Here is a 24,917-nt window from a genome sequence, read left to right as displayed (position 1 = left end):
GAGGGGAAGCGATGGCCAGTGCGATGTGAGGCACTGTGGTGGGAGTGACTGAGCTCCCTTGGCGAGACTGCTCCATCTCCCGAAGCAGTCTCACTGGAGCATTTGCTCCATGAGCCGCTCCATGCGGCTCAGGGGCTGTCTCTCTCTGCCCCGCACGGGCAGTGAGACGTCCCTGTCCGAAGTCGGATACCACCGGCCGGTTGGTCTTCCGTGCTGATTTACATCCAGCCCGCTGCTCAGGCTGCGCTAGCGGGACTGGGCTCGGCACGGTGTCGGGGATGGCGGACCGCAGGGGTTGCGGTCCTACCGCCTCTTGCCCCCCACTGATGGAACACTCCTCCGTTGGAGTCGAATGGGGGACGGACTTCTTGGCTTGTCTTGTTTTGCTCATATTCCTGGTGAGATAAACAAAACAACTTCTTTTTGGAAAAAACGACCTCAGAATAAACTTACCTAACGGTCCGTCTTTTTTAAGTTGTAGCGGGAGCACCTGTACTCCCGTACGTCACTGTTGCACTGCGTGAACGCTCATGTCGCGCATGCGTGCTGGACGGGTTCTTCACGTAGTCACTCACGTGACTCCGAAGTAAATGAACATTAGCTGAGATTGTGAGGAGTTGATGAGGAAATGGTTAAGTCAACAGCAATAGACAGCAGCCAGCAAAGTAAAGAATGGTTGGTATTTGGGGGAATGAGGATCTGAGCAAATTGTAAAACCAAAGTGCTGGAGGAACTCAGTGGGTCAGGCAGCATCTGTGAAGGGATAGCAGATTTTTTAGTCGGGACCAGAGTCTGAAGAAGGTCCTGACCCAAAAACGTTGTCTGTTCCTTCGCTCCACAGATGCTGTCTGACCCGCTTGAGTTCTCCAGCACTTTGTGTTTTGCACAGATTTCCAGCATCTGCAGTTCCTCCTTGTGTCTCTGAAACTGTTGTTGGAGGGGCAAAGATGGCGATCTGAAAACCAAGAAGGTGACAGTCACAGAATGGAAGTGAATTAAACATAGTACAGAAGTGAAAAAGTCAGATGCTCAAATTCTCATGTGTATACAGAAAATGCTGGAAGTTCTCAGCAGACCAGGCAACATCTATGAGAAGAGTTCATGCTTTAAACCAGTGATCTTTCATCTACGCGTCTTCAGCGAGCCCTGATCTTTGCTGCTCTACCCAACGTGAATATGGAATCAATAGTACGGAATATGGCAACATCTCTGGAGAACATGGATATGTGATGATTCGGGTCAGGACACCTTCGGTCCAACTCGTCCATGCTGACCAAGATCTAAGCTAATCTCATTTGCCCCCTTTGGCCCATATCCCTATAAACATTTTCTCTCCATGTACCTGCCCATATTGTTACTGTATCTCCCTCGACTACCTCCTCTGGCAGACATGTTCTCCAAGGAATACCTTACCTTATCAAAACCTTGTTTATCCAGTTTTCTCCCAACACCAGCCAGGCAGAAACTGATTTGTTTCCCATTGGATCAGACACAAAATTCCTGTGCTTGCGTGATGTTGAAATCGTCGTGCAGAACTGTTGACAAAAGTTAATGATAATTTTACTTGGTTATCTAGAATAAGCTGTAACAACATTTGAAAAACCAGAACCCACAGGCCAGTCTTTGTTCAGGTTATTTCACAAAACTGCTAAATTATAAACAGGTTGTGCAAGAGAAAATCATACGTTAGCACACCAATCTAAGATTTGGAAATTGTGCTACGAAAAGCAGTTTTCTCGCATGTTTCAGTTCTTAATACATCTTCATATCATATTCATCCTACTATTGTGCAGCCCTGATTAATAATAGAGAAGATACATCGAAACCAAAATCACTTTTTGAGCAGTAACAGACATATTCACATTTTTGGCAATGAATCAAGTGCAGAGCTTGGCCAACCTTGAGATAAGAACTAATGCTTTTATACCTAATGTGATTACCACTCGAGTTTTAAAAGCATCCCAACATTCCTAATTTAAAAAAATAGCCTCCCCATTAACATTTAAAGATAGAAGTGCCACTCTAAATACACCAGATGTTTGTGCAGTATAGAAACAGGCAATTTGGCCCATCCTGTTCATGCCTCTGTTCCATCCAAGTCTCCTCACACACCATATATCACCTTACCCAATCACCAGTCCTACCTAGACTACAATTTTATAACTTCTGCAGTATAAGGCATCTTCCTAGTGCTGCTCCTCTCATTCTAACACACTCTAAATTCTTCTATCTTACTCTCACACACGCACATTTTAATCAAAATCCCCCTCACCTGTATCCACCTATCACTCACTGACCTATGTCCTGCCCCCCCCCCCCCCCCCCCCCCCCCCGCCCCTCCCTACTTCAGCTATTTCCCCCCACCACAATCAGTCTGAAGAAGGGTCCTGACTCGAATCATCACCTATCCATGTTCTCCAGAGATGTTGCCAGGCCCACTGAGTTACTCCAGCATTTTTTTCTTGTAAACTAGCATCAGCAGTTCCTCGACGTAGTGTTCCCAATAAATGTTGGTAATGGTCATGTCCCATCTCAGAGTGAGCGCATCTTTTATTTAGCTTAACATTACTATCAGTTTTGTTTCTCCATATCCATTGGAGTCCATAAAAATAAAAATGGAGCCATACAAAGAGCAAAGAAGTGCCTTTGCAGAGTAAATGAACTCAAGAGTACAGAAGATAAGAGTTGCAGATGCTGGTTACAAAAAAACACACAAAGTGTTGGAGTAACTGAACGGGTTAGGCAGCTTCTCTGCAGAATATGGATAGGTGATGTTTTGGGTCTGGACCCTTCTTCAGACAGGTCCTGACCAGAAAGGTTACCAGAAGTGAATGGAGAACAATGGAGGACCCGGCGTGGGAGGACCGCCGTGAGGGAGGTGGGGGGAGAACATGAACAATGGTTGGGGGGGGGGGGGGAAACAAAAGGGGGAGCCGGTGTGCTTTGTAACTTGTCAGAGCCATAGCTGCCATACAGTACATTGGGTATGCAGCAAAGAATTTCACTGTGCCTTGTCACATGTGATAATAAAGTGTTCAATAAAGTATTCCGTTCCAATCCATGTTCTCCAGAGAAGCTGCCAGATCTGCTGAATTACTCCAGCACTTTGTGTCTTCAAAGGTAGAGGGTGGAGTTAGACTATATATAGTTAATGGGAAATAAATTTCATGGAGAGTCACAGAGACATGCAGCAAAGAACCAAGTATTCAGTCCCATCAGTCCCATCATAACAAAGAGAAGCAGGAGAAAACACTGATAGGCTCTAGCCCGAGTGGGAAGAGAGTTAGAAGTGAGTCAGAGGGGGGAAACCAGTCGAAAAGGAGAGGCAAAGCACAGGCAGACTTTACTCAGAGCTCCTGTGGATTTTGAAGCAACAGCAACAAAGATAAGCAGGAGAAAACACTGATTGGCTCTAGCCCGAGTGGGAGGAGAGTTAGAAGTGAGTCAGAGGGGGGAAAAACAGTTTAAAACTGAGGAATTTGGTTTGTAAATTGGTAAATTAGGCAATTTATCAGTCAATGTAAGCAAGACGGCTCTTAGGCAGTGGCAGTGAGGGAACGGCTTTGTGAGAAAAGTGTGAGTCTTTGGCTCGAGAGTCTTAGGAGAGCAGGCTACACAAAACGCTGGCGAGGGAGCGACGAAAGAAGGCGATGTCAAGCCAGCTGATTCAGTGTGATGCTTGCAGTATGTGGGAGGTCAAGGACACTGCTGGTGCCTCTGGCCGCTACAAATGTGAGAAGTGCATCCAGGTACAGCTCTTGAAGGACCATGTTGGGGAACTGGAGAAGCAAGTGGATAACCTCCGGTTCCTCCGAGAAACTGAGTCGTTCCTCAACAAGTCCTACAGTAAGATTGTTACACCTAAGGTTCTGGAAGAGAGAAGGTGGGTGACGGTGAGAAAGGGAGGGAAACATGGAATGCAAACGTCCCCGTGTGTTGTACCTCTTGTGAACAGGTTGACCCACTTAGAAGCTGACGGGACAGAAGACGTTATCACACTGAGCGGCTGTTGAGCCAAAACCAAAGAGGCCAACTTCAGACAACATTGGAGACTCCATTGTGAGAGGTACGGACAGGGGTTTTCTGCGGCAATAGATGGGATTCGAGGATGGTGTGCTGCCTTCCTGGTGCAGGATCCAGGATGTCTTGGACAGAGTGCAGAAAATCCTCAAGGGTGAAGGTGAACAGCCGGAAGTGCTAGTGCATGTCGGCACAAACGATGTCGGAAAGAAGGGGATGAATATTCTGCAGCGTGACTTTAGAGAGCTCGGAAAAATGCTGAAAAGCAAGACCTCCAGGGTTGTTATCTCCGGTTTGCTTCAAGTTCCTTGTGCTGGCGAGAGCAGGAACAGGGAGATACGGGACCTGAATGTGTGGCTGAGGAACTGGGGCAGTGATTTAGATTCTTAGATCATTGGGACCTGTTTTGGAGTAAGGGGGAACTGTACAAAAGGGACGGATTGCATCTTAACAGGTGGGGGACCAGCATTCTGGCAGGCAGGTTTGCCACTGCTACACGGGTGGTTTTATACTGAATAAGGGGGGTGGGGTGTCAAATGGGATAGTCGAGGATGGAGTTAAAGGGAAAGAGAGTAAAGGGATGGTTAATGACCCCAGAATTAACGGGAAAGGAAGCTCACAAAGGGATAGGAGAGTATGGCCAAGTGTAATAGGGATCAATGTGAAAGGTGAGATGCGTAAGGAATTAAAAGTATTGTATATGAATGAGACGCGGCTGCAGGAGGATCGGGCCTGGGAACTTAATATTCAGGGTTATACATCCTATAGAAAGGACAGGCAGGTGGGCAGAGGAGGGGGGGTAGCTCTGCTGGTGAGGGATGGAATTCAGTCCCTTGCGAGGGAAGACATAGGGACTGACGAGGTAGAGTCACTGTGGATTGAGTTGAGGAATTGTGAAGGCAAGAAGACACTAATTGGTGTTATCTACAGACCCCCAAATAGTAGCCCGGATGTAGGGTGTAAGTTGCAGCAGGAGTTAAAACTGGCATGTAACAAAGGTAATGCCACTGTGGTGATGGGGGATTTCAATATGCAGGTAGACTGGGAAAATCAGGTTGGTTCAGGACCCCAAGAAAGAGAGTTTGTAGAATGCCACCGAGATGGATTCTTAGAGCAGCTTGTAATGGAGCCGACCAGAGAAAAGGCAATTCTGGATTTAGTGTTGTCCAATGAACCAGATATGATAAGAGAACTCAAGGTAAAGGAACCGCTTGGAGGTAGTGATCATAATATGATTAGTTTTAATCTGCAATTTGAGAAGGAGAAGGTGAAATCAGAAGTGTCAGTAATGCAGTTGAACAAAGGGGACTATGAAGGCATGAGAGAGGAGCTGGCCAAGGTAGACTGGAAAGGGATCCTAGCAGGAATGACGGTGGAACAACAATGGCAGGAATTTCTGGGCATTATCCGGAAGACGCAGAATCATTTCATTCCAAAAAGGAAGAAAGATTCTAAGGGGAGTAGGAGGCAACCGTGGCTGACAAGAGAAGTTAGGGATAGAATAAAACTAAAATAAAAGATGTATAACACAGCAAAGAGTAGCCGGAAGCCAGAGGATTGGGAAACTTTCATAGGACTACAGAAGGAAACAAAACGGGCAATATGGGCTGAAAAGATGAAGTACGAGGGGAAGCTGGCCAGGAATATAAAGAAGGACAGTAAAAGCTTCTTTAGATATGTTAAGGGAAAAAGAGTAGCAAAGTCAAATGTGGGTCCCTTGAAGGCAGACACGGGGAAATTATTATGGGCAACATAGAAATGGCAGAAGAGTTGAACAGGTACTTCGGATCTGTCTTCACTAAGGAAGACACAAACAATCTCCCAGATGTACTGGAGGACAGAGGATCTAAGGGGGTAGAGGAACTGAAAGAAATTTTCATTAGGCGAGAAATAGTATTGGGTAGGCTAATGGGACTGAAGGATGATAAATCCCCTGGGCCTGATGGCCTGCATCCCAGGGTCCTCAGGGAGGTGGCTCTAGAAATAGTGGATGCATTGGTGATCATTTTCCAATGTTCAATAGATTCAGGATCAGTTCCTGTGGATTGGAGGATAGCTAATGTTATCCCACTTTTCAAGAAAGGAGCGAGAGAGAAAACGGGGAATTACAGACCAGTTAGCCTGACTTCGGTGGTGGGAAAGATGCTGGAGTCAATTATTAAAGAGGTAATAATGGGGCATTTGGATAGCAGTAAAAGGATTAGTCCAAGTCAACATGGATTTATGAAAGGGAAATCATGCTTGACTAATCTTCTGGAATTTTTTGAGGATGTGACAAGTAAAATGGATGAAGGGGTAGCCAGTGGATGTAGTGTATCTAGACTTTCAGAAAGCCTTTGATAAGGTCCCGCACGGGAGACTGGTGACTAAAATTAGAGCACATGGTATTGGGGGTAGGGTGTTGACATGGATAGAAAATTGGTTGGCAGACAGGAAGCAAAGAGTAGGAGTGAACGGGTCCTTTTCAGAATGGCAGGCAGTGGCGAGTGGAGTGCCGCAAGGCTCGGTGTTGGGGCCGCAACTGTTTACCATATATATTAATGATTTGGAAGAGGGAATTAGGAGCAACACTAGCAAGTTTGCGGATGACACAAAGCTGGGTGGCAGTGTGAACTGTGAAGAGGATGTTAGGAGGTTGCAGGGTGACCTGGACAGGTTGAGTGAGTGGGCAGATGCGTGGCAGATGCAGTATAATATAGATAAATGTGAGGTTATCCACTTTGGCGGCAAAAACAAGGGGGCAGATTATTATCTCAATGGGGTTAGGTTAGGTAAGGGGGAGGTGCAGCGAGACCTGGGTGTCCTTGTACACCGGTCACTGAAAGTTGGCTTACAGGTACAGCAGGCAGTGAAGAAAGCTAATGGAATGTTGGCCTTCATAACAAGAGGATTTCAGTATAGGAGTAAAGAGGTTCTTCTGCAGTTGTATAGGGCTCTGGTGAGACCACATCTGGAGTATTGTGTACAGTTTTGGTCTCCTAATTTGAGGAAGGACATCCTTGTGATTGAGGCAGTGCAGCGTAGGTTCACAAGATTGATCCCTGGGATGGCGGGACTGTCATATGAGGAAAGATTGAAAAGACTAGGCTTTTATTCACTGGAGTTTAGAAGGATGAGGGGATATCTTATAGAAACTTATAAAAGGACTGGACAAGCTAGATGCAGGAAAAATGTCCCAATGTTGGGTGAGTCCAGAACCAGGGGCCACAGTCTTAGAATAAAGGGGAGGTCATTTAAGACTGAGGTGAAAAAAAACGTTTTCACCCAGAGAGTTGTGAATTTATGGAATTCCCTGCCGCAGAGGGCAGTGGAGGCCAAATCACTGGATGGATTTAAGAGAGAGTTAGATAGAGCTCTAGGGGCTTGTGGAGTCAAGGGATATGGGGAGAAGGCAGGCACGGGTTATTGATAGGGGACGATCAGCCATGATCACAATGAATGGCGGTGCTGGCTCGAAGGGCCGAATGGCCTCCTCCTGCACCTATTTTCTATGTTTCTATGTCCATGCTTAACATTATATTAATCCCCTTTAACCTGCACGTGAAGGTCTTGCCAGTAATGTACTCAAGGAGGTAGCTCTAGAAATCGTGGACGCATTGGTGATCATTTTCCAACGTTCTATAGATTCAGGACCAGTTCCTGTGGATTGGAGGGTAGCTAATGTTATCCCACTTTTCAAGAAAGGAGCGAGAGAGAAAATAGGGAATTATAGACCAGTTAGCCTGACATCGATGGTGGGGAAGATGCTGGAATCAATTATTAAAGAAGTAATAATGGCACATTTGGATAGCAGTAAAAAAATGGTCCAAGTCAGCACAGATTTATGAAGGGGAAATCCTGCTTGACTAAGCTTTTGGAATTTTTTGAGGATGTGACAAGTCAAATGGATGAAGGAGAGCTAGTGGATGTAGTGTATCTGGACTTTCAGAAAGCCTTTGATAAGGTCCACACAGGAGATTAGTGGGCAAATTTAGAGCGCATGGTATTGGGGGTAGGGTATTGACATGGATAGAGAATTGGTTGGCAGACAGCAAACAAAGAGTAGGAATAAACGGGTCCCAGTCAAAATGGCAGGCAGAGGCGAGTGGAGTGCCGCAAGACTCGGTGCCGGGGCCGCAACTATTTACAATATATATTAATGATTTAGATGATGGGATTAAAAGTAACACTAGCACATTTGCAGATGACATAAAGCTGGGTGGCAGTGTGAACTGCAAAGAGGATGCTAGGAGGTTGCATGGTGACTTGGACAGGTTGAGTGAGTGGGCAGATGCGTGGCAGATGCAGTATAATGTGGATAAATGTGAGGTTATCCACTGGCGGCAAGAACAAGGAGGCAGAGTATTATCTCAATGGTGTCAGATTAAGGGCCTGTCCCACTTGGCTGCCATTTACGCGACAGGCCGGTAGTGACTGACGCGTGACAGTCGCGTGACTGTCGTGCGAGTCATCATGCAGCCGTCTGGAGTGCGTGACGTCATTTGAATACCCAGTTTATGATATTTACCCAGTTTATGATATTTATATTGATTTTCTAAAATGTTCCAGTTTCTTGAGTGGTGCTAGCAATTGGAAAAACTGCAGATGTAATGCCCCTATTCAAAAAAAGAGGTGAATGAAAAGTAGCAAACTGCAGACCAAATTAATCTGTGGGAAGGAACTGCAGATGCTGGTTTAAATTGAAGATAGACACAAAATGCAGGAGTAACTCAGCGGGACCGGCAGCATCTCTGGAGAGAAGGGATGGATGATGTTTCAGTCTGAAGAAGGGTCTCTACCTGAAACGTCACCCATTCGACCCGAAACTTCACCCTGTCCCACTTGGGCGTCATTTACACGACAGGCCGTTGGCACGTGAAGATTTCATACGGGACGAAATCCTGGCGCGCTGCGCGATACCGCATGCAACTCCACATTCCTCCATGCCACTCCATGCGCCCATCCTGCGCTACCCACATGCTACCAGGTCGCGTAAATGGCGCGCAAATGATGGCAAAGTGGGACAGGCCCTTAAAAGGAAATGCAACGAGACCTGGGTGTCCTTGTACACCAGTCACTGAAAGTAAATATGCAGGTACAGCAGGCAGTAAAGAAGCTAATGGCATGTTTGCCTTCATAACAAGAGGATTTGAGTATCAGAGTAAAGAGGCCCCTCTGCAGTTGTACAGGGCCCTGGTGAGACCACATCTGGAGTATTGTGTGCAGTTTTGGTCACTTAATTTGAGGAAGGACATCCTTGCTATTGAGGCAGTGCAGCGTAGGTTCACAAGGTTAATCCCCGGGATGGCGGGACTGACATATGAGGAAAGATTGGAAAGACTGGGCTTGTATTTACTAGAATTTTGAAGGATAAGAGTGGATCTTATAGAAACATATAAAATTATAACAGGACTGGACAAGCTAGATGCAGGAAAAATGTTCCCAGTGTTGCAGGAATCCAGAACCAGGGGCCACAGTCTAATAGTAAAGGGGCAGCCATTTAAAACTGAGATGCGAAAAAACATTTTCACCCAGAGAGTTGTGAATTTGTGGAATTCTCTGCCACAGAAGGCAGTGGAGGCCAATTCACTGGATGAATTTAAAAGGGAGTTATATAGAGCTCTCGGGGCTAGTGGAATCAAGGGATATGGGGAGAAGGCAGGCACAGGTTACTGATTGTGGATGATCAGCCACGATCACAATGAATGGCGGTGTTGGCTCGAAGGGCCAAATGCCCTCCTCCTGCCCCTATTTTCTATGTTTCTATGTACATCTCGTGAATAAATAAACAGTCCTATTCATGTCACAATATGCACAAATCCAGTCCTCAAATTACAAAGCTGACACTGAAGCAAAAGTAAGTGAGCAAACATCAACAGACTGGTGCCCTTTTCTCTCAAAAAACATAGCAACATCAAGTTCAAGTTCACATTTATTGTCACAAGCACCAATTAAGCTACAGTGAAATTTGACTTACCATACAGCCATACAAGTAAAAAGAACACAATGCACGATAGAGTTGAACATGAACATCCATCACAGTGGAATCAGCATTCCTCACTGTGATGGAAGGTGATAAAGTTCAGTCAATCTTCCTCCTTTGTTTGTTCACACGTGGTCGGGGCCTTGAACCCTCCGCAGTCGCCGCTATAGACGGCCTGATATACAAGCCCTCGCGTCGGGATGATCGAAACTCCGACGTCGGGACGGATCAGAACACATTCCGCGATTTGGAGTTCCCGAATCGGCCACTTCCTACCGGAGACCGCGGCTTCACGATGTTAAAGACCACGGGCCAGTGGTCGGAGCACTTCTTCTGGCAACCGCAGGCAAGGGATCCCAGGCTCCGTATTGGTAAGTCCACGCCACGCCGCGCCCACGGTTAGAAGCTCCGAAGACCGCTGCAGGCGGAGCTCCAGCACTGGCGATCCTCGGCAAAGGATTCCGTGGTAAGACCGCCGCGCCTGTCGCTGAAGCTCTGGGCCGGTCTCCGGTCAGGAGAGGCCACACCAAACCAGTTGTTAGGCCACGAGGGGATGGAAGATGCGGCAAGGAGAACAGTCGCATCTCCGTCGAGGTAAGTGACTGAAAGCTGTTTCCCCCTATTCCCCAACCCCCTCATCAGACATACCGAGAAACATTAAAACATACATTTAGACACATTAAAAATAACAAACAATTCAAAAGGACAGACGTACTGCTGGCGAGGCTGCCAGACGATGACGATAACATAACCTTAAAGCTTGTTTTCAGCCAAACGTATGAACTCCCACTGTATCAGAAACTTGCTGATTCACGGAACAATGGCAGTGGCCCAACAATATTCCACTGTAAGATTTGCCTGTAACTCTAGACGAGCTGTTTCAACTCGGTTGCAATGTTGAACCAACCCAATAAAACAAGATTGTTGTTCTGGCATTCATCAGATTATTAAACTCACCCCTGTACTCTGACTTACAGGCTTTGATCAATAATATTATGGATAAATAATGTCTGAGCACTCACGAATAGATGGCAACAGCAGATCAAATATTTAAGGGCATTATATTCTTCATTACAAGTTAGGGAAATGTTGCAAATATATAGAGCCTTGGTAAGGTCAAACCCAGAGAGTTTGTACTTAGATAAGATGGTGCAGTGGTGCAGCTGGTACAGCCACAGCCTCACCACAACAGAGATGTGGGATCGATCCTGACTCGGGTGCTGTCTGTGTGGAGTTTGCATGTTCTACCTGTGACCCCGTGAGTTTCCCAAAGACGTACGAGTTTGTAGATTAATTGGCCTCTGTAAAATTCCCTTTGTGTGTCGGGAGTGGATGAGAAAGTTGGATAATATAGAACTCGTGCGACACACGAGTGCTGGAGTAACTCAACAGGTCAGGCAGCATCTCTGGACAACATAGATAGGTGACGTTTTGGGTTGGGACCCTTCATCAGACTGATTCTTCATTCTGAGTTACTCCAGCACTTTGTGTCTTTTTTTGAAAGCCGGCATCTGCAGTTCGTTGTTTCTCCATGGAATAAGTATGAATGGGTGCTATGATGGTCGGCGTGGACTCAAAGGCCTATTTCCGTGCTGTATAATTCAAACAAAAACTATATTTGCCAAAAGCCAGCATCAATTCTCCACACTGGCTCCTGGGATCGCGAGTTTGCCAATGAGGAGAAATTGAGTACAATAGGCCGGTGTCCTCCGGAACTTTTAAAGAATAAGAGGTGATCCATTGAAATTAAAAACTCTTACTAAACTCCACAATATGTGTGTAGAAAGGAGGTGTACCCTGGCTAAGAAAGAAGAATCATGGATCAGATAGGCCATTTCGTACTGAGAGGGGGAAGGATTTCATTCAGAAGGTGATGAATCTTTATAATTCTCTGCCGCACAGAGCAGTGGCGGGTCACCATTCAGTTCATTCAACACAGAGATTGATAGATTTGGGTATTAAGAGAATCAGGGCTTTTGAAAAGTTAAGGAGATGGCACTGAGGTAGTAGGTGCCAAAATCTTGATGAATGTTGAAGAAGTCTTGAAGAAACTAGTTGATCAGTCCAAAACAGCCCTGGCTGCTTAGTCCTAACAAATGGATACTGAAAACTAACACAATAATTTTCTGACTCTTTTGTCAGTAAGGTGGTTTCTGTTGGAGGTTTTTGTCAAATGCAAATTGTTGATTTGTTTTCCTGACGGGATTTGTATTAAGAGAATGCGGCCAGGAGAAGGATTGAGGTCAAACAGAAACTGCAGTTTTACCCAGTATCTTTACTTTAGACTTGACCTTGCTGCCCATCAGGCTCATATAGAAGGTCGCTATTTATGCACAACGCTATGATCCTCACCATTGAAGGGATCTACAGGGGGTGCTGACTTAAAAAGGCAGCCAGTGTCATAAATGACCTACAGCACCCTGGCCATGCTCTCATCTCACTGCTACCATCAGGAAAAAGGTACAGGAGCCTGGAAACTGTGACCTTCAAGTTCAAGAACAGCTTTTTCCAAGCAAGCATCAGGCTCTAGAACACTGCACAACACTAACACTAACACTTTTTCTCACAGAGAGTGGTGAGTCTGTGGAATTCTCTGCCTCAGAGGGCGGTGGAGGCAGGTTATCTGGGTGCTTTCAAGAGAGAGCTAGATAGGGCTCTTAAAAATAGTGGAGTCGGGGGATATGGGGAGAAGGCAGGAACGGGGTACTGATTGGGGATGATCAGCCATGATCACATTGAATGGCGGTGCTGGCTCGAGGGGGCAAATGGCCTACTCCTGCACCTATTGTCTATTGTCTATCTATTGTCTATTGTCTAACCCCAGCAACTATGAACTTCTATGGACAGTACCTTTGGTTGCACTGTGGAAGTCAGGTTTTGCACTGTTCTGGCTACTTAATATTACTTATTACGTTATTGGTTTATTTTATTCTTATATTTTCTATCTATGTGTATTGCATTTACTAGCATGTCAAGCTGCTGCAAGTAAGAATTGTATTATTATGTTGTCTGTACAGATGACAATTAAACACTCTTGATTCTTGATGCAACACTCTACATGAACAAATTTTTCCTCATCTCAGTCGCAAATAGCAGGCCTCCTAATTTAAGACAGTGACCCTTGGTTCTGGACACCTTAGCCAGGGAAATTAATCCTAATTTACCCTCTCAAACTCCTCATGATAGAATGAATGAATGAATGAATGAATGAATGAATGAATGAATGAATGAATATTTATTAAGGCTAGATATATGAATCAGAATTAAAGCATTACTTTAAAATGGGAATCAAAAGGGATGTGTTAATGATTTTTAAAAAGTCGCAGGGCGGTGTCATAGAAAAACATGAGTGATTTGGAAAGTTTTTTCAAAGAGCATCATGGTTACAATAGGTCAAATGGTCTCCTGTGCTAGAATAAATACAAGGAATTGACGATAAACTATTTGCAATAAGTTATCCTCCTGGTTGAAGATTGCAATCTCAAAAGATCATGGGAACAGAAGTAGGTTATTAAAATGGTCAATTAGATCATGCCTGGTTTTCTGGCTATATCTTAATTCCATTCATTTGTCTTACATACAACAGGATAGGAGACAATTAAATATCAGAGTACTAATGAAGAAGAAATGTGGAACCAAAAGAGAATGGCCCGATGTCAATTATTATTTTCAGAAGATGGCAAAATAAAGGAGGGTTTGAGAGCAAGACGCCTGATTGGAGGATTGGTTGAAGCATGGTGGATGAAGTCGAAGAGTAGAGGCAGATTGGCGACCCTTTCAACAATGGTGGAAGGTAGCTCTGGCTTTTGACACAAGGTAATGCTTTGCTGTAGCAACTGCTTTGCATCTCACACCAAGCACCATGTCTGCAAAACACAAAGTGCTGGAAGATCTCAGTGGATCAGGCAGCATCTGTGGAGGGAATGGACGGGCGACATCTCGGGCAGGGACCTTTCTTCAGTCCGTGTCAGTTCCAAATCTATCGAGAGTGCTTTAGTATCTGAATCAGAACTCAGAATATCCGAGTTCAACATTTTAAGAATGAAATCCAAATCAACATTTCAGTGCAAAACTGCTGCACTATCAGACCTGGCATCTTTGGTTAAGACGTTGAACCGAAGTTCTATCTATTCTCTGTGTGAGCGTGAATGATCTGATGAATGATCATGAAGGAGAACAGTTCACTCATTCCATTTGTTCTGAAGGATGTTTATTCCTCCACTCACTTCCCTAAAATTATCCGGTTATTGTCTTCTTCCCGTCTGAAGAAGGGTTTTGGCCCGAAACGTCGCCTATTTCCTTCGCTCCATAGATGCTGCTGCACCCGCTGAGTTTCTCCAGCATTGTTGTGTACCTATTGTCTTCTTCCCGTTTGTCAGATTCTGGTGAATGCAAATCACACTGTTACAATCTCTAAATTACCACCAAAACCACATTTCACTGAAGTCGTTAAAATGCTTTTTCCTCTTTCCCCGATATCTACAGCCCTGACATTGTATCTCACCAGGGATCATCCAGATCTCCACCTACCTTGAAATAAAATTAGAACTAAAAGTCACTTGGACAGATACATGGATAGGAAAGGTGTAGAGATGGGCCAAACACAGTCAAATGAGACTAGTGTAGAGAGGGTATGGTCGGCATAGACGAGTTTGACCCAAGTGCCTGTTTCTGTGCTGTATGACGATGAAGTTAAGTATTATAACATATATGAGGGATAAGATAGGGTGCATGCAGTCTTTTTCCCCAGAAACGCAGAATCAAGAACCAAATAGCATCAGTTTAAGGTGAGAGAGGAAAGATTTAATAAGAATCTTGGGGAAAACGTTTTTCATAGGTACATGGGTACATGGAACAGGCTGCCATGAAGGCAGTTGAGATAGGTACTGTAACAACTTTTAAAATAAATTTGACATGGAAAGGAAAGGTTTAATGGGATATGGGTCAAACGTGTGCAAATGGGACTAGCTTTGATGGGGCATCTTGGTCGGTGTGGATGAGTTGGGCCCAAGGTCCTGTTTTTGTGCTTTATGACACTGTGACTCTGATTCTAACTGAAGGTAGTGCCAAGCATTTATCCCACAAAATGACAAAAATAACAATATTGCAAAATCTCTTGCAGTGTTTTGCAGCCTGCTAATGACATGTCCTTGTGATTTTTGGCAAAAGGTGTGCAGTTAGCTCCTGCCTCAGGAAGCTGATTAAAATTAATTGTATTTACTCGCACAAAATTGATCCTCGTTACTGAACCCTTTATGTTGTCTAAGGGAAGGATGAGCACAATTTATTTAGACGATTTCCAAATAATAATTCAGTTGTTTCCAGTTTCTGTCAGTTAGGTACAATGAAGAAGTTATCCAGCCCTAGTGGATGGGGCAGAGGTTAGTAGATAATAGAATTGCCAAATAATGTTGCAGATCAACCTAAAGGGCCTGTCCCATGAGGATGCGACCTGCATGCGGCGAGCTCGACCAAACTGGAAGCGGGGGCCGCGCGGAGGTCGAGTGAGTGACGTGAAGTTCGAGCGAAGTGCGCGGGAAGTTCGCGCATGACGTACGGCGTCAAGACGCTGCGCATGCCCATCGAGGCGGTGCGTACGGCGTCGAGGCGGCTGCGGGCAGGCACGCTGTTGCCGCGCGGAATTTTTGAACACGGTCAGTTTTTCGGAGCCCCGCGCGATGTCGGGACCAGCTCCGCACAACTCCATACGGCTCCGGCGATCGAAGTGGGACCGGCCCCGCGAGGCCATACGGCTCAAGCGACCACGTTAGGTCGCGCTTGCCGCATGGAGTCGCATGCTCGTGGGACAGGCCCTTAATTGAGGGATACAAGATCATGAGGGGCAGATGGGTCTGGTTCCATGCCATACTGCTCTATGACTTTATTGTTCTTGCATGTCGTTAGCGCATTGAAAATACGTTTGCATTGATGTGGCAGGTCCCACATCCACTAAAATGTCCCCACTGTTAAAATGCGATATCTCTACCTCCTTTAACAGTGTTCAACCTCATTGCTGCAGCCAACAGCGTTACTGGCATTCCCGACAACTGCTCTATCAGCTGCTTCATCTACTGAACCTACCAGCATCAGTCTTGTCCAATTCATTGACCCTCCCCCTAGATAGATGTGATGTTGAGCAACCAGATTGCAAAAGTTCCATTTCTAATCAATACATCAGAATATATAACTGGCACTGTCATTGTTCAGTCACCATTTCACTATATGCACAGCACATGCACGTGAACTTTTTTTGCCAGAATGAGGCCACACGCAAACTGGAGGAACAGCACCTTAATATTCCGCTTGGGTAGTTCACAACGCAACAGTATGAACATTGAATTTCCCAATTTTAGGCAACTACTCTACTTTTCCCCCGGCTTCACATTTCACACCTATCCTTATCTTCTTCCTTCACCCTTTTTGTCTTTTAATCTCTGGTGTTTGTGCAACCATTTGCCAATCAAAACCCCCCTCACCTGTACCACTTGCCAGCCTTTGTCCCATCCCCACCTCTTTTCCAGCTTTCTCCCTTCCATTACAATCGGTCTAAACAAGGATCACAACCCAAAATATCACCTATCCATGTTCTCCAGAGATGCTGCCTGACCCACTGAATTACTCCGATATTGTCTTTCTTTTGTATATCAGCGTCTGCAGGTCCTTGCGTCGCTGTGGTTGCCTAGTAGTTTAATTTATAGTTGTTCATTGATTGTATTTTTGATCATTGTACATGTATATGTATGTTATAGCATTAATGGGCTTGTTAAGCTTGTTGTGTTGCCAGTACATATGACTTCGTCTTTCGTGTTCATCTTGTTTCAAGTGTTGACATCGCTGTCATCCGTCTTGAAAAGGATGCAAGCTTCCGGCGACAATCAGTGGGAGCCATCCCTTGTTACAATAGATGATGGTGGGAGCAGAATTAGGACAAAGGACATTTATTGTCACATACACCAATTGGTGCAGTGAAATTTGTGTTACCATGCAGCACACAAATAAGATAAACACAACACTATAGAATTTAACATAAAACATCTCCTACAGCGGAATCAACATTTCCCACTGTGAGGGAAGGCAATAAAAGTTCAGTCCTCTTCCTCGTGTTCACCCGTGGTCGGGGCCTGATTGAGGCCTCCGCAGTCGCCGCTACGGACGGCCCGATGTTTCAGGCCCTCTCGCCGGATGATTGTACTCCGGCGTCGGAAGAACACTGTTAGTGGCTTGGAGTTTCCGAATCGGCCGCTTCCTACCAGAGACCGCAGTTCCCGAAGTCCACAGGCCGAGCTGGGCGGAGCTCCAACACTGGCGACCTCAGCGAAAGATCCCAGGCCTCCGTGATGTTAAAGTCAGCGCTGCTGGAGGCTCCGAAGACCACAGCTCCACGGTGTTAAAGCCGGCAAGCCCAGCACTCCGGAGCTTCCAACACGGCGACCCTAGTAAGGCATCGGCCGCTCCGCGATGGTACTTCAGTGCTGCGCTGGCGGTCTCTGGCAGGAAAGGCCGCGCCAATCCAGTTGGTAGGCCGCGAGGAGGGGGCGAAGATGCGGCTCGGAGGAAAGACGCATCCTCGACCCAGGTAGCGACTGTGAAGTACAGTTTCCCCCTCCCCCACATAAAAAGACTAAAACAAAACTTTTTGATGGACTAAAAATAAAAAAGGATGTAAGTACGAACAGCTTCAGGCGTGGCTGCCACATTAGCTCAGGATACTTCCAGTCCAGTCCAGGATGTTTCCAGTCCAGTGATGTAGACGCTTCTGCTACGGGGCCTCTTAACTCTTGAACAGAGTATGAAGGTCCCGACCCAAAACGTCACCTATCCATGTTCTGCAGAGATGCTGCCTGACCTACTGAGTTACTCCAACATTTTTTTTGTAAGCCAGCATCTGCAGTTCCTTGTTTCTCCAACTTGACGCTTGACTTTATGACTCTAAAGTCAAAGGTCAAATTGTCTTATTGACTTTAAACTGGTTATCTTGTTTTCTACATTACAACAGCAACCACAGACGTACATAATCGCATGCAATGCTGTTTGGGCCAGAAGTCATAAGATGTGCCTTAATGCTCTTTCTCCCCCTCCCTCCCTCCCTCCCACCCATTCTCTCTCTCTCTCTCTCTACATACCCACCTCTCGCTCTCCCCCTCTCCATCAATCTTCCTACCTCCCATCCCTCTTTCACTCCCTCTCTCCCTCCCCCTCCCTACTTCCCACACTTCCTCCCTTCCATCTTCCTTCTCGTTCTCTCCCCCCTCCAACTCGCTCTCCCTCTCTACCCCTCCCTTCTTCCCACTCTCTGCCTCACTCTCCCTGCCCCTCCCTACTCCCCATTCTCTCCCTCTCTCCATCCCACCCACTCCTCTCCCTTTCTTTCCTTCCGTCACTCACTCCTCCCTCCCACTCTCTTTCCCTCCCTTACTCTCTCTCCCCTCCCTCCCACTCTCTTGCTCCCTCCTACCATCAGCCCCCCCCCCCCCACCCCACTCTCCCTTCCACGCTCTCTTCCATTTCGCTCTCCCTCCTTCTCTCCCCTCCCACACCCTCCCACTCCCCCTATCCTAATCTCCCTCCATCCCTCCCACCCTCTCTTCCTCCTCCACTCTCTCCCCTCCCACCCTCTCTCTTTCTCCTCCCACACTCTCTCTCCCCTCCCACCCTCTCTCTTTCTCCTCCCACCCTCTCTCTTTCTCCTCCCACCCTCTCTCTCTCCTCCCACACTCTCTCTCTCCCCCCACACACTCTCTCTCTCTCCTTCCCTCTCTCCCTTTCTCTCTCTTCCCACCCTCTCTCTTTCTCCTCTCACACTCTCTCTCTCCTCCCACCCTCTCTCTCTCTCTTTCTCCTCCCACCCTGTCTCCGTGTCCAATGATCTGGGCTCACGGCCGGCCGGGCAACAGGAAGAGTGAGCGTCGGACAGCGGGTTCTCAGAGCGACCAGCGCCGGACTCCAGCGCCCATCCGCCCGCCACCCAGCAGCCTGTCCCCGCACCCAAGGGTGCACCATGGCCGCGCCACTGACGGACTTCGATAAACGGAAGCAAATCAGCGTACGGGGGATCGCCGAGCTCGGGGATGTGGTGGAGCTGAAGAAAAGCTTCAACAGGCACCTGCACTTCACCCTGGTCAAGGACAGGAACGTCGCCACCCCCCGGGATTACTACTTCGCTCTAGCCCACACTATCCGCGACCACCTGGTCGGCCGCTGGATCCGCACCCAGCAGTATTACTACGAGAAAGACCCCAAGGTGAGAGGGTCGACACGTCCCAGCCCTTACTCCCCCACCATCCACAATCCACTCCCTCCCTCCCCGGCTATCCACTATCCTTCTCCCCTCGCCTTCCATCCAAAATCCCCCCTCTCCCCCTTCCCCTTCATGGTCATCTGACCATCCGTAACCCCCCCCCCTCCTCCCCTGGCCAAAACCCTAACTCCCTCGCCCATCCATAACCCGACCTCGCCCATTGCCCGAAACCACTGACTTGCATCAACACCTTAATTGCAAGGGAGAGTGATAAGGAAGTTAATTTAACACCATCTTCCCCTAGTTGATTTATTTCTGCATCCGCGTTCCCTAAATGGCCCTCAGCGTCTTGCGTGCTGGGTCTCGACGCGAAACATCGCCCATTATTGCTTCTCTCCAGAGATGCTTCCTGTCCCGCTGAGTTACTCCAGCTTTTTGTGTCTATCTTCGGTTTAAACCAGCATCTGCAGTTCCTTCTTACACACCTTACGTGCTTTGTTTATTTTATCTCCAATGGTGTAAAAACAGCCCTGCTTGACCATAATAGTGCAGTTTTTAAACAATTCGCGGAAACCTTGCTACGCGTATTCCGTTTGCAGTCTAGTCTGGGCGAGTTGGGCCGAAGGGTCAGTTTCCGTGCTGTACGACTCCATGACTGGTGTTACATTTTGCACACCAAATTTTTCGTTTTGCACCCCGAACTTGGTCTAATTTCACTCAAATTTGAGACACAGCTGTCTGATGTACTTCATTTATCATGTTAGTGGAGCGTTCTGCAGTCAACCTGTGTTTAGAAGAGTCATCCACCCCCCCTCCGCCACGGCACAGATTACATCCATAGCACCGGTCTTTCTTGCATTTAAAATGAAACGTAATTTGTAATAATAATAATAATAATATGCAAAACTCTTAACACATTTGAAGTTTTCTTCTACATTCAATGTAGAAACATAGAACTGCAGATGCTGCTTTATACCAAGGATAAACACAAAGTGCTGGAGTAACTCAGCGGGTCAGGCAGCATCTTGGGGGGGGGGGGGGAGAGGATGGGTGACGTTATGGTCAGGACCCCTTCTTCTTCAGACCTTCACTACATTCAGTAGTGCCCTTTTAAATCCAATAGTTAGTAGCCCCCTTTTTATGTGTACATCTTGCCACTCTAGATCTCTGAAGTGATATCCCTTCCCATGTTTGAGATGTGGCCCCACCAGACTCGATCCAGTCACCCTGCTCCTTTCCCTTCCTATGTCCACGTATCTCCCATCCCCAATCCCTTTCCTCTCCAATTCCAACCGCTTCGATCTCACACTTTAAAAAAAAAAATCATCTCTAGCCTTTATCCAATCATTTGCCAATTAAACCCCCCTCACCTGTATCCACCTATCACTTGCTCAGCTTTGACCTGCCCCCCCATCTCCCTTCCAGCTTTCTTTTCCCTACTGTAATCAGTCTAAAGAAGGATCCCGTCCCGATAGGCCACCTATCCACCTTCTTCAGAGATGCTGCCTGATCGGCTGAGTTACTCCAATAGATTTTTTTGTCTTATACCTGCAGTTCCTTTTGCCTGCAATCATCTACCAGCTTTTGTCCCACCCTTTCCGCCCACTTCTCTGCCTGCTGCCCAAGTCCCTTCTGCACTCTGTCCTGATGCAGGGTCTGAATATGAAAAGTCAACCACTCCTTTGTCCCCATAGATGTTGCTTGACCTACTGAGTTCTTCCAGCAATTTATTTTTTGATCTAACAGATCTTTCCCCAAAACTCACTGCATGTGAGATTTAGTTCAGCTTTATAGCAGAGACCAGAAATGATTGAGCACATGGCAGACACATTTGTGCTCTACTGTATTCATCTTATGTCTCTCATCCATGAATTGTTAGCTAAGCCTTGCTGTAGATTGTGGGTCCACTGTTACATAAACTCGTCCTACGCACTAAATGATCGGTCTCACCCTGTCCATGTTTTGAAACGATAAATAAAGAGCTGTGAGCTGACTCCAGCTTTGCAAGCTGCAAAACATAACACTTGATTTTCTTTTTATTGCCTCTAAAACATTTGTCACTTTAGTCATGTTCTGTGTCACAAGTGGAGCTAATGTAGACACTTCTTCAGGAATACGATTCATCTCCTGTCTTAAATACAGTTTTTGAAGCTTTCACTTTTAATTAAGAAATCTGACTGTCTACATTATCTATATTATTCATCACAGAGTTGTTAGAATGATAACACATTTAGGAAGATACTGATGTTTGAAGGTCAGAAACTGAATTAGATCTAGTTCTTTTTTACTTAAAAGGGAACGTATCGGCTAAGTTTTGACTTCATTGCATTTGGCCTAGTCTGAACTCAAATGCCATTAATCAACATGGTGAAATTAGCCTCAGTGCTACTGGACAATGACAGGGGAGGGTCGCTTTAAAGAGAGAAACTTGTATTTGCAATGCATGTTTCAGGACCTCTGGCCCAGCTTTGCATACAATGAAGTGCATCTGTGGTTGCTATTGTAATTGTGAAAACAAGATAAACACAAAAAGCTGGAGTAACTCAGCAGGACAGGCAGCATCTCTGGAGAGAAGGAATGGGTGATGTTTCAGGTCGAGACCCTTCTTCAGGCAAGATAACAAGGTTCATGTGATAGGAGAACCAAGAAAACAAGATAACCTATTTAAAGTCAATAAGGTTAATGAACTTGTGTTAGTGGGAAGAACACTAAAGAACTCCTGTTATAATGCCAGCAATCTAGGAAGGCCGATAATATCTTGTTCAGAATATTACAATTGGCAAAGAGGTAGTCGCTGGAGACCAAAGAACCTGCAGGTGCTGAAATGTTGAGCAAGATTATTTTATTCAAGTGCTGGAGGAACTCAGTAGATTCAGACAGCATCTGTGTAGGTAATGGACAGGTGGTGTTTTGTGTCGGGACTCTTCTTCAGACTGGCAGTATGAACAGGGGTCCAGACCCGAAACATTGCCTGACCATTCCCTGCACAGCTGCTCCCTGACCCACTGAGTTCCTCCAGCAGATTTGTGTTTGTTTGTTTGTTTGTCCACCACAAAGTGCTGGACTAACAGTGGTCGGGCAGCATCTGTAGAGAGAGACGGACAGGGGAGAGTGGTGGTGTCGTTGGCACGAGAGTTGGTGAGTGGGACGTCGTAGCTGACACAAGATAAAGGAAGACTTGGAAATCCCAGCCAGCTCTTCTCAGCGCTGCAGTATTGAGCAGTGGTCATGACGGGTATGTGGAGTGGAATTCTCAACCCATAGTTCCAGCCCCAGAGAGAAAGGTGCTACCAGTGCCCACTGGCAATGTGCTCAGCTGAATTACATGTTTCATTTTATTCCATGAAGCTGTTACAAAACCAGCTTTCTCAGAACATTTCCACATGTACTGAGAGATCTATTAAAGGAGGAACTAAATGGTGGGTTTGGCAGCTTACCTAATTTGTAGAATTGAGAACTGGCCCTTGTTTCTTCAGCTCAGCATTCATTGCCATAGAATGCTGTGGAAGCCAAGTCAATAGATATTTTTAATGCAGAGATATAAATAGATTCTTGATTAGTGGGTGTCAGGGGCTATGGGGAGAAGGCAGGAAAATGAGGTTAAGAGAGGAAGATAGATCAGCTATGATTGAATGGCGGTATTAACTTGATGGGCCGAGTGGCCCAATTCTGCTCCAATCACGTGATCTTATGTAGATTGCCTATCTGTAGCAATAAGGTTAATCTTTGGAGCGGTCCTGACCCTCGGACTATCTTTAATGAGACTTTACTACTTTATCTTGCACTAAACGTATTTCCCTTTATCCTTTATCTGTACACTGTGGACGGCTTGATCGTAATCATGTATAGTCTGACTGGATAGCACGCAACAGAAAAGCTCACTGTACCACTGTACACGTGGCAATAATAAACTAAACTAAACAGATGCTGGTTTACAAAAAAAAGACTAACTCCCTGGGTCAGGCAGCATCTCTGGAGGAGATTGACAGGCGATATTTTGGGTTGGGACCCTTCTTCAGATTCTGGTCCAGCGATGCTTTAATGTTGTATGGTGTAATGATACCATGTGGAGGTTAAAATGTGATGTTGTTTGTGCACGTCTAAAATGTTGCAATTATTTTTAAAATCCCGATTTAAGAGGGAACAGCTCGAATGAATAACTTTGTGCTAATCAGCACACGGTCATGTAGCACCCACCTTGAATATATTGGCAAAGCAATGTTGTCTCTCCTGCACTTTGACATCGAGACATGCAGCACAGAAACAGGCCCTTCGGCCTAACTGATCCATGCCAACCAAGCCTTATTGACGCTAGTCCCATTTGGGACTATTTGGCTCGTAAAGATAGTGGAGTCAGGGGATATGGGGAGAAGGCAGGAACGGGGTACTGATTGGGGATGATCAATATAAAGTAATATAAGCGTAACAGCTCTTTGCTGTTGGACACTTGTGGAGCATTCATGTGGTCTGTTCTAAAGATATGTTCATGGGTTCAGCAGGGAACAGCTGGCAAATTCTTTCTATAGCACTGAATAGTCCTCATTGCTAAATGATGTGAACAAGTTAAAAAAATTGTGCTGGAGGAACTTAGCGGGTGAGGCATCTTTTTTGGGGGGAAATGGGCAGACAATGTTTTGTGTCGGGACCCTTCTTCAAACAGATGTTACCTGACCCGCTGAGTGCCTCCAGCACTTTGTTTTGCTCAAGATTCCAATATCTGCAGTTCCTTGTAAATTTAATTTATTTTTAGTTTACAGTTACAGCGCGGAAATAGACCCTTCGGCCCACCGAATCCGCACCGGCCAGCGATCCCCGCACATTAACACTATCCTACACACACTCAGCAATTTCACCAATCTTCTCTGCACTGAGTCATGTAAAAACCCAAGTAAACTCCAGTAACTTCCCCGAAAAGTGCTTTATTGTAGAGCTTGAAAATTTAGTTTTAACAGTGTGCAGACTTTGGGGAGAGATCCCAGCTAGCGCGTGGACCCATAGCGAGTTACCACTAAGTTACCCAAACTCTGTCAGCTGTAACCCGATTGCTAACCATTTTAACTCCCCTTCTCATTTCTCATGCCGACCTTTCTGACCTGGGCCTCCTCCATTGCCAGAGTGAGGCCACACGCAAACTGGAGGACCAGCGCCTCATATTCTGCTTGGGTAGCTTACAGACCAGCAATATGAATGTTGAATTCTCCAATTGTAGCTAACTTATACAAATACCTCCCACCTCCAACCTTTTCCGTTTCCCTTTTTATCTCTCTTTTCCCTGTGCCCCACCTGGATGTGCACCCTTTTCTCCCCCACCCTCATGCCCCCTTCCATCTTTATTCCTCCTGGCTTTACATTTCACGGCTCTTCTATCCGTATCCCACGTTTTTCATCTTTGACCTTTATCCAACCATCTTCCAATCAAAATTCCCCTCACTTATATCCACCTATCACTTGCCAGCTTTGTCCTGCCCCTCCTTCCAGTCCCCCCCCCCAACAAAAATCAGTCTAAAGAAGGGTCCCGACCTGAATCGTCACCTATCCATGTTCTCCAGAGATGCTGCCTGACCCGCTGAATTGCTCCAGCACTTTATGTCCCTTTCTGCAGCTGTGTTATTCCCTGCAATATTTAGCCATGAACCTGCATTGGGTCCTTATCCACTTGTATATTGACTTATAAATCCTTAAATTAAATCTCTTTGA

At 46.1% G+C, this 24,917-nt stretch overlaps 1 protein-coding gene across 1 annotated transcript in view; it reads left to right on the top strand.

Annotated features, from left to right (window-relative positions):
* The first annotated feature begins 18,823 nt into the window (after nt 1-18,823).
* The window catches only part of pygb (glycogen phosphorylase B), a 73,765-nt gene continuing 67,671 nt past the window's right edge, over nt 18,824-24,917 (top strand). Inside the window, exon 1 of the mRNA XM_033025815.1 lies at nt 18,824-19,223. Within this exon, the coding sequence (XP_032881706.1) occupies nt 18,981-19,223 (243 nt within the window). The 5' untranslated portion in view covers nt 18,824-18,980. The remainder of the gene's footprint in view (nt 19,224-24,917) is intronic.

This window comes from Amblyraja radiata, chromosome 8 (assembly GCF_010909765.2).
Source record: "Amblyraja radiata isolate CabotCenter1 chromosome 8, sAmbRad1.1.pri, whole genome shotgun sequence".
NCBI lineage: Eukaryota > Metazoa > Chordata > Chondrichthyes > Rajiformes > Rajidae > Amblyraja > Amblyraja radiata.
Note: the sequence above shows the minus strand (reverse complement) of the source record. Positions and strands in the feature narration are given on the sequence as shown.